The following is a 12,162-nucleotide window of genomic DNA, read 5'->3' on the forward strand; positions in this document are numbered from 1 at the left end:
ATAACTGGTTCAGAAGAACTTCAATGCCACATTTTAATACCTTTAAAATGTATGTATTTCAATTAGGTTATCTACAGAATGAGCTGTTCATATAAAACTGCACACAGTTAAACAAACAAGATTTAACCTGACTGATCGATCATCACTTCCAGTCATTGCTAGCGGTTTTGTAGGATGGACAGCCAAAGCCCACAGCTCTCCTTCACAGTGCCCCTGCATTATCAGGAAAGGCTTATTACGCTCATGCACCACAATTTCAAAAATTTCACTATCTTGTGTCCCGACGAGTATATGGTCTCCTCTCCAGCAAACACTTCTTACAGACAGACCTGTAGAAGAGATTGTTACTGAGAGATACATCCTGAGAATTTGTGCAACAAAGGTAACGTAGCACATGACAAAACATAAAAGCAAGAAAATGTCAAAAAGTGTCCATATACCTTCTCTTATTCCTCCATTTACTCCTTTTATCTATTCCATACAACACAAATTGCTCTTGGAACATTAACCTCAAACTTAGCATTGCAAAAATTCTAAAATAAAATATGAGCCTTATTTTAATAAAGGACACATAGCCAACTCTTGTATTACAAGATTTCTGACAGAGGAAGATAATACTGGTGTTTGCATCTGAAATTACACATTTAATGTCTTTCACTTTCAAAGATAGCAGACAATATAAATGACAATTTCTGATCAAACCATGGACTTTAATACTAGCTAGACAAAGCTAAATTATGTGACAGAAGCATCAGTGGAACATGCATTATATGCAAGACAGTTAAAGAGCCCAATTCTCCCCAGACTGTTTCTGAGATGCTCCCCCTAAAGCATATCTTCGTAACATCTTAATAGTATCTGGAATTATTTTTCTCACTAAATAGAAAATAAAAATAAATCAAACTGAAACAACATATAGAGAGATGAAAAGGGATTATGATGGAATTTAACAAGCATTTCCAACATCTGAATTAGTTTCCAGGCTTACAGTGGAGGTGAGCACTTACAGACTGCACTTGTAGATCAGGTTGGGAACAATAACATGGAAGTTAGGACAGTTGTACACTGAGAACCCCGTATTTGGTGCCCAATTGTAGAATATGCACCTCCTAAAACAGGCTGTATTTATTACATTCGGATAGTGCAACTCAATTTTGCCAATTTCAGGTGTAGATAACTAGATGGTAGCAATGTCTAACTTAATTCACTTTGCTTAAACACTGACTTTTGTGGAGAGTAGCTGAAGAATGATCTTTGAAAAACTACTCTGGATTAATATGCTATATTAATATATTAATATTAAAATTATATCTACAAGATGAAATAAAGGAATATTGTAATGGCAAGAGTCGATGTGCTTCTGAAAAATATTTTTAACTATGTAGAGGGAAGAGCCTTATGTTATTAAATTTATATTGGAAAAAAATTGCAAGACTGAGAAACAGTGAATGGGTGGGTTAGCAGGCCAGTCTGGTGCATCTGCACTGATGTTTTAATTCTGACACAGCTACCTTTCAAAGCAAAGCTCCTGATTGTGCCTTCTTGTCATGCTTTGCATTACAAGATGGCTTTCAAATGCACAAATAAGACTCCCGCCATATGAAACAGAATTGAAAGATGGGCTCCAGGAGTGCACTCAGTGCATTCAAACTGCAATGCAATGTTCAGTCCACTGAACAAGACTAGAGCTAATGCCCCTCAAACACACCTCTGAATGCACATGGGTTGCGCTACTCTAATCCTCCACACCAACTGTTCTGCATTACAGATTCGTTCCTGTTGTGCTGCACTGGTGAATATAACCACCTTACAATCTAGCCCTATAATCTATACATTATACGGCTATATTGTCTATAGTGATTAAAAAATAAAGAAACAACCAATCAGAATCTTTGATGAAGGACTATTAAAACATCTGGTTTAGTAATTTGGAACTTCTTATGGTGGAGGGAGATAATTTGAAAAACAATTTGACTACTTGGAGATATATCTAGAGTCAAGTAATTGTTCTGTGAGCCATTCCCAGGGATAAAGAACTTGAGTTTGTGTTCACAGATAAAATTACCAAGAGCTGAGGTATAGGAGCAGCAGAAAATGCAATTAAGAAAATTAGTAGAAGGACAGGTCATAAAGGCAATCCTCAAAAGGATACAATACAAAAAAAAAAAAATGAAGTGAAAAGATTCAGGAAACTGAATTTATTAAAAAGAGGATTTTCAGAAAGCCATTAGCTCTGTCATGGGCATTTGACAAGTCAAAAATATGAGGATGGAGTTCACCTAAGTCATCAACAAGAACCAAAAGAGTTCATGGCAAGAGTCTGTTCCATTAAAAGTAAAGGAGACAATCTGGAGTGGAGAACAAGTTTGAAAGAATGAAACGGAATGAAACACAGCTTTCAACTACATGAAACAGCTGAGAAAACTTAGATTTAAAACAGAGTCACTGTACCACAGGGTTTTTAAAAATGGGTATTTTGAAAGGGTATTCCATCTTGTTGCAATATTTCGCAATCTTGGTGGGAATACCAAGTCAATTACAGAATACAAAGATTTAACTTGTAATCATTTATTGACCCTCAATATCTGATTGCCATCAGACATTCTACCACATTGTCAAATTCCTGGCAAGATATTAGGAAACAACGAAGTGACTGGGGGCAAAGAGCAATATTGTAAGTTACAATAGTGCTTCAGCATACATTTGTATTCTTTTCTTCAATCACCACAGCATCAACATCGAGAACACTGACAAAACATGCTATAGACTGCTAGATCTAAAATTTTAGCATGACAAACTGTAATTGAAGTCATAGGTATATGTAAGCTGTGTTCTAAGTACTACAGAACTGTAGATTACTTCCAAATAGTTTTTATGAAAATTTGGATAACTAGCAAATGCAATTTCTGCACTCCACTGTTTTACATTATAGATCTTCCTGTCTCTTCTAAGTTCTCTCAAAGAATTACTGTTCCTTGTTAAAAACTGCTGTGCTATAAAAAAGATGTGCATTTTATTGGTTTAAAAGAAAAAAAAATTAAATCTCTGCATTGACAACTTCACAGTAAGTTTTACAGTAACTCTGAAGGACTACGTGGCCTTCATACCAGCAGACATCAAATTTCTTTTCTAGCAAATAGTTCAGAGTACATACATGAAACAACTTTTTAAAGTCTTTTCTTGTTCACAACACTGGTAAATTTCCTACTTTATTGGTATATGAAAAGTGACAAACTTCTTTTTACCTTTATATCCCTGGTCTGTTTCCCTGAGATCAATCACAGTAATTGGTTTAAAATTTAAGTCCCACAAGCGAACACAGCCATCCCTGCCACCAGTAGCAAATCCCTCTTCACATGCATTCATGCTGAAAATTCCTGCCTAAAGAGAGAAGAAAGTTATTTTTAACAATATACACAGATTGGAGATACCAATATGGAAGGTGGAACTCTTGTTCATGCTGACATTGACTGTCTTCCTGTCTTAGTATCTGTTATGCTGTTGAAAACAGCATAAACACATGCAACTAATACAGGCTTTAAATACAGAAGAGTCAGAAATGGAAACAAACTCAAAAAGAGCAGAATTCACATCCAATGACAAACAGTAAGATAAAGAAATTGTTGTAATACTGCTTTCATCCTGATGATGATGATCATAGTGATGCTGCTTCTTATCCCTAGAAAGAGTTTAGTTTTGTATCATCTTGCCTTAGAGCCTGGTCCAACTTTCACAAACGTCAGCAGGAAGATTTCCACTGATCTCCATCAGGTTTGGTTCAGGGCTTTTGTTGCTATTACTTAGCTTCTATGCAATCAGGCAAAAAACATCTGGGAATTTTTACACTTTAAGCCAAGGAAGATTGATTTAAAACTTAAGTTTAGAAGCAAAATATAAGAAAAAAAGTGATCACTTTACACAATTTAAAAATGCATAATATTAGCTCTTATTTTAAAGGTAGACATCAGGAAACAAAACACATTTTCATTTACTTGATACATGTTTTATTCAGGATAATGAAGAGGCAAGGATGATATATCCATTATTAAAATAAAGATACTGTGTCCACATAGCCACTATATTTGATGTAAACATGATATATTATCTTAATAGCATACACACTTTTTTTTTATTTTTAAAAAGTACCCACACAACTCACTAGTCTTATTTTCAGAAGTAGCTCACACTTTTCAGTAACCAAAGCTACTGAAAGGACAACTCTGGCTAATAAACCTATAAGAAGTTAAAAAAAAAAGTGTTCTATATTTATTGAAAGTATTTAATATTCAGCCATGACAAAAGAAAACAGGAGAGAATTAAAAACAATGGAAGGGAAAATCTGCCTCTAACTCCTGTCCAAAAGAAGGTAGAACAGCCAACAACATACCTATATCTTCTATAATATTGTTATGAAATTTCAGTTTTGTAAAGAAGTAAAGTTCCAATAGTTTCTTTGGTTGGGGGTCGGGATTTCGCAGTAATAAAGTACATTAACCCCAAAAGTGAAACCAATTTGCAAAGGAGAGATTGGCTTTTGGGAGAAAATAAAGCTGTACACTTACAGAAGAAATTAGCATTCAGTGCTGTGGCTTTTGAGAATTCCCAGGTACTCATGACTACTCTCTCATACCAAGCTGGTTTTATTTCTTAAATTATAAATAAAGAAAATATCATAATGGACTGATCATAATGAAATTTGGACTGTGTTTTCTTCCATAGCATCAGGTAACAAGGATATCATTCTTCAAGTTGAGAAAAAATAAATCTCTCAGCTTTCAGAAAAAAGCATATTTTTACTAGAATGTCAAATTACAATCAAAACTGAAAGACTAGAGTGACAGAACTCAAATTTTTTGATGCGCCATGTCCATCCTCAGGGTATAGACTTTTAAGAGAGTAGTATATGCCTAAACAGAAATTTAGTGGACTTTTGAAGTCATAAGCAGATTAGAAGGCTAACTTCCGTTATCTCTAACATCCTGAAAATCCTCTTTCTGTTTCTTTAGAAGCCTAGCGATTTTTGAAAATACAACCCAACCTGTATTTGTTTCTCTATGTGTCTGTCTCTTTTACTGCATCAACCTTTTAGCATCAAGTAATTAAAAGGCTAGAGGAATTCTGGCTCATTTTGTACCATATACTAAATTCTGCCCAAGTTCTGGCATATTTAAATCTTTTAAAGCCCTTTTTAGAATGCAACCTTGATAATAGAATTATTCTCTTTTCTCTAATTAACTCCCTCTGAAATCCATGATTTAATTAGTCAGTATTAAAAAAAGAATCAGACATTTGGTGATGTGGGAAGCTGGCTGAATGTTCTGAAGATAAGATCAAGTGGATCCAGGATTAATCTGTTTTCCATTTCACAGAATATCCTTATCTTAAAAAGGACATACTGGTTGTCAAGGAGATTTGGCAGATGTGCTCGTTCAATCTCTTGAAATGCAATAGGACATTCTTGTTTCAGTCTATGTGCCACTGGAATAGAAGAATTAGATGAAGACTAGAAAAAAGATCCCTTATTAATGGGGACCATAAGTACTTAATAGAAGAAGCTGAGCTTAGCTACTCTTCATTTAATTGTTAGGCTCACACTTTAATAGGGAAAAGACAGATTCTTCACTCTGGTATCTTGGCCAGTCATAATTCTTCCACTAAATCTTTCCTTTTAGAAACTGTCAAGATTGTTAATGCAAATCAACTTCGGAGTCTTCATGCTCTCTTAATCCTTCAGCCTGAAATTGTCATTAACATAATTTGATTCTTGATGGTCAATAGCCTTCTAGCAGCAATGAGAGGCAAACAATTGCATTGACTTTGATCCAACTAAATAATGTGATCAACAAAGATTGATTGTGCTCCTGAATCAAAATAAAAGGTGTAGATCAAAATCATCCATCTTAAAAGTTATAAAGTTTGACATATGGACTGCATTATTCTGTTACAAATTTTTCATTACACTTCCTAATGAATGGGAAAATTCCAGAAATAACATCTCAAATTGATCAGTTTTCTCAGAACGCAGAATATTTCCTATTTTTCCTATATAACCAGTTGGTATCACATCTGTGTTCCCTTAAATTCAAAAAAAAAAAAGAATTGAATGAGAGCAAACAAATAAATATCCAGATCTACTAGAAATGATACTTGAAAGCTGTAGAAGTACAAGAAGAACTTAACAAAGATGGTCTTTATTGCATGAATATTTTGCCACTGCTCGTATTCAAGAAGCTTCCAATACTGAGGTAGTCTCAGGTTTTCTGCTGGTGCTAGGCCTATCTCACCTCAAATGGGAAAAGATCAAGTGTTAATTTATCTAAATGCAGTCATTTATATAAAATCCACCACATTAACTCTGAGTATGCAATTCCTAAAGCATATGACTGCAGTTAGCTATAATTAGGATCAAGCTTGAAAGATCATATGGAAACTTCAGAAGCAACTGATTACTACTGAGCAGTATGGAGAACAGAGACATTATACTAGTTCAGTAAGAACTCCAGTGCCTCCTTTTTATTCCTAGATACAATTCAGGACATAGATGCTAACATGTAAAGCAACACATATATCGGGCACTTATTCTAAGATACTGTCTCTCCCAATATATACTGCATAGCAAGGAAATGGATTGCAAACATTTAATGTTGGTGTCAGTAAGTCTACAGTGTAGAACCACTACTGTGAAAATTAATCTTCCTATTTAACAAATCAGTTAAAAAATGGGCATATTGGTATAAAAATTTTAAATAGTTGCCTATACACCTCTCATTGGCTGAAATAAGTGGACAGTTAACTTTCAAATCCGTGACTAGTCTAAGCAGTAGGAGAAAAATACAGCATGACTTAATGTGTTGGTAACATGATACCAGCTTAAAACCATTCATTTAAGTTCATTATATTGTTTCCATCTATATTTAATTAGTGTTCAGCCAACTGACATAGATGTGCAATAGTTTTAACAGAGTACCTGTTATTTAACCTCGAGCCTGTTATTTAACCTCAGTTTCTGACATCAATCCACGCAACTTTAATGTGTGCCGCTGAAAGACTATCTCAAAATAAATTATTCAGATGCTGAGAAAGCATCTTATGTACATTTTCTATGCAAGGCAAAGGCATAGCACACAAGAATCATTAAAATGTACAGTGTTTTTAAATAAGCATACTATTTTGCTTTAATACCTGAGTAACACTTTGTCTATATCATGGAGTACCTTGAAATAGAACACATAAGATGATAAAATATATAGAAGAATCTATAGTATGTTCTTTGCACTGGTACAAAAATGAGACATCTAATAAAAGATTTATTTTTCAGTCAAGGTATATGTTAACTTTTCAGAATCAGATGCACTGCCTACAAATAACCTCCTGAAGTATGACCAGTGCCAATGAACTTACATATGCTTTCATGTTGCTCTGTTTCCTATCTTCCTTTTAAAACTTCATTATTAGTATTATCGTTTAGGAGATCAGCAAAACTAGAATTTGAGTTTCCCATTGCTATCCAGTGCTCCCTGCACATGAACTCTGTGCCTTTACTCTTAACTGCTACTTGCTTCCATCTTTTCCTACTTTTCATTCCTACTTCTACATTAAGTGAACTCCCCAGTTCTCTTCCAACTAATTCTACAGTCATCCCAACCTATCTGCTTTCAACTTTTTGTTTCTATTCAAACTCAGAAAGGAATCAGCTGGAAACTCTCCTTTCCTCTGTCTACAGTTCTTAGCATTGCTGTGACAGCAGACAGATAATATGGCTTAGCTGTGAATTCTTATTTTGCTTGCTAGTGTTAAAGTCACTGTCTGTTCCTTTGATTGCTTATCCTGGGACAGCATGATTTATTTTTCACATTGAACTACTCTTAAAGTAAAAAATATCTTTGCAGCTAGGGTAACTGTAACAAAAACAGCCAACTGTTTAAAAGAATCTGTTTTCTATATTAACGCAGACCATTGCCAGCTGGATGGACTATATCCCCACATCATTAACATGCTTTAGAAAATGTTTTCCTGCATCTCAGGAATGCTTATGTTGCAAGCAAAGAATACATGGTACTTTATGCAAATTAGACATGTTTTCTTTGAATAAATTTTCAGTTTAATTCAAGCTTGTTGAGGAGTAATGATGTGGGATGATAAACAGGCATGCAGGGATGACAATTCCAACACTTAGCATACTGAACAGAAATTTGTATTGATTCTCCATTATGTGCACCCTGTGCTTTTAACAACATATGCACATCACAAATGTTACCATTTACACTTGCATTTTCTTTTAAAAGAATAAGTAAGAAGGACATGATTTATAAAATTAAGTACAAAATAACTGTAAATATGTTAATAGTTTAGTATGGCTGAAGAGGCACTCTTATTCCAAGCTGCTATATTTTGTGCTTACAACAGTCTGACAATATTATCCTTTAAGGTAATGTTTTATTGAAAAACAAGGTTTCATTTTGTTGGAAAGTAAGCTTCCAGAGGAGATTTTACTGTGGGTTTTTTTTCCTGAAATTGGCAAGATTTGTAATGACTCTAATCTCTTGTGAAAATTAATTCCAAAGCCATGGACTAGCACCCCTACTTAATTTTCAATACTGCAAAGTACAATTCCATTGAGCCTAAAGGACAGAGCCAAAAATAGAAGGCTAGATGAGACCTACTCCAAGGTCACTTGAGCTCCATCCACTGACACTACTGAAGATAAGGAGCAGAGCACTTCAAATTTGATCTTGTGGTCAACAGAGAACTGACACAGCACATAAGGTAATGGAGTAACAAGCTCTCATCATCCTATGTTTATCAGCTGGCTCATTTCATACTGAAACTGCTGAAAAGCACTGCATTATTCTGAGAAATAAACTGTTGCTATTTTAAATACTCCAAGTAGCAAATATATGAATATACAGGACAGGTATCTCCTACAACACCAAACAGGATGGGAGAGTATTTTCCTGATCAGTTTTGGATAGGAGACGTGCACTTCTTCCTCTGGGAATCCAGGTCTGTATATCCAATATAAGCATTTTAAAAATTTCATTTCACTAACCTCAACATCAGAAAGTAAATGTCCATGTCACTTTAGGAAAATATAGAATAGAATAGAACACTATTGAACACTAAATATGAATGCTAAAACCAGATCTGAAGGTATAGAATAAGAACCAGTAAATATCTGAAGGTTAAAATATCCCCTCATTCTTCTTGGTTTATAATTTGGACCTTCTTGAATACATTTAATATTTCTATAGATGCATACAGGAGAGTATGCATATGTGTGTGTATATATATATTTCATTTTTTTAATATACATACATTTATAGGTATATAAAAAAATCTCAAATGCAAAATACATAGTCTAGGATAGGTTTCCCACACTTATGTTCTTCGTAACTTTATTTTTGTTCATAATCGGATACACTGTCATTATAGAGCTGTCTGAATAAGCAGTCCAATTGCTTTTAAATTACTAGTTAAGTCAACAAGCTGCAACCATCCTAAAGGTACATTTCTAAGCTATGAGTAAATGAACACTCTCCTCACTATAGACTGACTGCAACCTCTCCAACATACATATCATTCATCATCTTTTTGTCCCCTCCATTCTACCTGATCAAATTATAAAGAATGATTATAATACTTCAGTTATATCAGTCCAATACTGCCAGTTAAAACAAACACATTCTTACAAGAACAAATAATTAACCGTTATTGATTTTTACCTAGAATTTCAAAGCTGCAATATAGGAACTCATAAGCTTACATTTTCACTCTATTTTAAATTGTTAATTAGGGAACCTCAAATATTATCTAGAAAGTACAGTGCTTTCTGAAACAAAAAACAAACTTCGACCAGCAAATAAATGATATAGCTTCATGAAGTTACCTTAGCAGTTTCACGCCTCATAGGTTAAAACAACCAGAAATTGATTGGTTTTCTTTTTACAGCAAAACTTGGACAATTTTAGAAGTTGAATCTCACATTATATTACCGTATATGACTTACTACCATGAGAGGAAACGAGGACTCTCATAGTCTGGCACTCACAAATTAGATTGCAAACCACTAAGTGTTTTTTTGCTACATACTTTAATCACAAAACCATATGCTTTGAAAGAATATGGAAAATACAATGAAAACTTAAATAGCAAAAATACAATCACTTCATAGTCACATCAAACATTTTGATTAAAAGAAAATCTTATCAAGGACTTTTGAAAAATTTTATTAACTTTCACTGATATGAATTCACTTTTCAAAGCTGTATACTGTTCTAAAAAGATGAATGAATACACTAAAAAGCAGCAACACAGGACACGGAAGAGTGATTGAGTCAAGCTAAAATGGCTAAACATGTGTGCCTACAAAGGAGCTAGGTGTTTGGGCCTACACTACAGTTCATAGAATCAATGGACGCTAGAGACCTATCAGGCAACCAGCCAGCAGGACTCAATTCTTGGAATGACAGAATAGCTGATGTTGGGGGAAAACTCTGGAGAGCTTCTAGTCCAAACTCCTGCTCAAAGCAGGGTCAGATAACAGCAGGCTGCACAGGGCTATGTCCAGCTGAGTTTATCTCGAAATGGACAGAAACGTGGATGGAGACTCAACAGCCTCTCTGGGGACCTGTTTCTTTGTTTCAACACCAATTGCCTAAATATAGGAGTCCAGGCCTTCTGATATGTTTTGGGATTAATCAGACATCCACAAAACAAAGTCAGATAAAACAGATCCCTATTCTTTGGGGGAAGCAGCCATATACTCAACTCCGGTATATAAAATGTCACTATATATAAGCACGCATGGGTAATTGAACAGAGTAATACATGTCTACTTAAGGGTAAACTTAAATGCATTCCAGTCTCTACTGATTACTAAGTCCCCCATCAGTGATAATGGAAGACAGTACATAAATAGACACCTAAATGTATTTCTCAGTCTAGCATTCACTTTCTACCGTAACAGTGATCTTAAGCAACACAAAGAAAGAAAGAAGAGAAAAAAAAAAAATTCAAATTAGACATACTGAGTCTCTATCACTGAAATTGTTTAGGAACACAGACCAGGTGATCTTGCACAGCCCTTTCCAGCTCTCCAGAAATCTATTTAACATTTTATATTAAAGAGATATACTTACAGCATGTGCTCCCTGTATTGTCCGTACAAGGTTGATTCCTTTCCATACATATATATCTCCATTCAATGCACCAGAGTATGTCACTTCATCCCTTGCACAGGCTAGGCACAATATAGTTTGGAGATCACCAGTTTTGCCAAAAACACCACGTTTTGGTGTCAATGAATTACCACACAAGCTCCAGAACTGCAACATAAAGTGATTCAGAAAGATGAATATTTCACTAATATACTATAATTTAATATGTACATCTGAAAGAGAAGTACCTTACCTCAAAAAGACATCATCATTTTCCCTGCCTTAGTTCTCTAGTTCGTTAACAACTTTTTGTATTAACCAACTTTATCCTTCCATAAAATCAGCATAGCAGACTAGTTGGGAAAGAGTTTCAGGGTATCAGTATTGAATCAAACTGAAATTCTTTCAAATTAGAATTTGTGAGTCAGTTGTATTCTCAGTCATTTTTGAAAAGCATTTCATAATAGAATTATCTGATCTTTCTTTGATGTAAAACCTCCATTTTGCAAATGCTGCATTTGTACTTTATGTTACTGTAGCCATTTAAAGATGCAATCTAAGCATGTAAATTCTGATAAGGTTGCCATTTGCTCTGTTTGAAAGCAGCTTGTTTTATTACAGACTTACCACTTCTCATCAGAACCACTGATCATGTAAAGCAGCCATCTATGGCAGCACTGTTGAGAACTTTCTAATAGATCATTAGCATGTGATTACAGCAACCACATGAGAGTGAATTTCCTCGTAGGTGATCCAACATGTACTAATGACTCCTAAACTAAAGACATGCAGAGTCACTTGTCAGAGTGATACTTGCCAACCAAATCTCCAGCTACACCCCAGTTTCTGAGATCTCTGCAGACAAGAAGCACTTGCATATTCCCTTCAAATCCTCCTGTCCAAACATGTAAATGCGCACTGAAAAGTCAACAAGCTGCTGAAGTACTCCAGTGCAAAATGTGAAAGCATTTATTTCATCACTGCTGACAGGTTACTCTTATATTGT

At 34.8% G+C, this 12,162-nt stretch overlaps 1 protein-coding gene across 2 annotated transcripts in view; it reads right to left on the minus strand.

Annotated features, from left to right (window-relative positions):
- EML5 (EMAP like 5) overlaps positions 1–12,162 on the minus strand; it is a 123,658-nt gene that overhangs the window by 83,842 nt on the left and 27,654 nt on the right. For both annotated transcript variants that reach the window (XM_074824898.1, XM_074824897.1), the window contains exons 5-7: positions 11,139–11,324; positions 3,246–3,381; positions 128–329 (exon numbers count right to left, since the gene is read on the minus strand). In XM_074824898.1, the coding sequence (XP_074680999.1) occupies positions 128–329; positions 3,246–3,381; positions 11,139–11,324 (524 nt within the window). The remainder of the gene's footprint in view (positions 1–127; positions 330–3,245; positions 3,382–11,138; positions 11,325–12,162) is intronic.

This window comes from Strix aluco, chromosome 4 (assembly GCF_031877795.1).
Source record: "Strix aluco isolate bStrAlu1 chromosome 4, bStrAlu1.hap1, whole genome shotgun sequence".
Classification (NCBI taxonomy): Eukaryota; Metazoa; Chordata; class Aves; order Strigiformes; family Strigidae; genus Strix; species Strix aluco.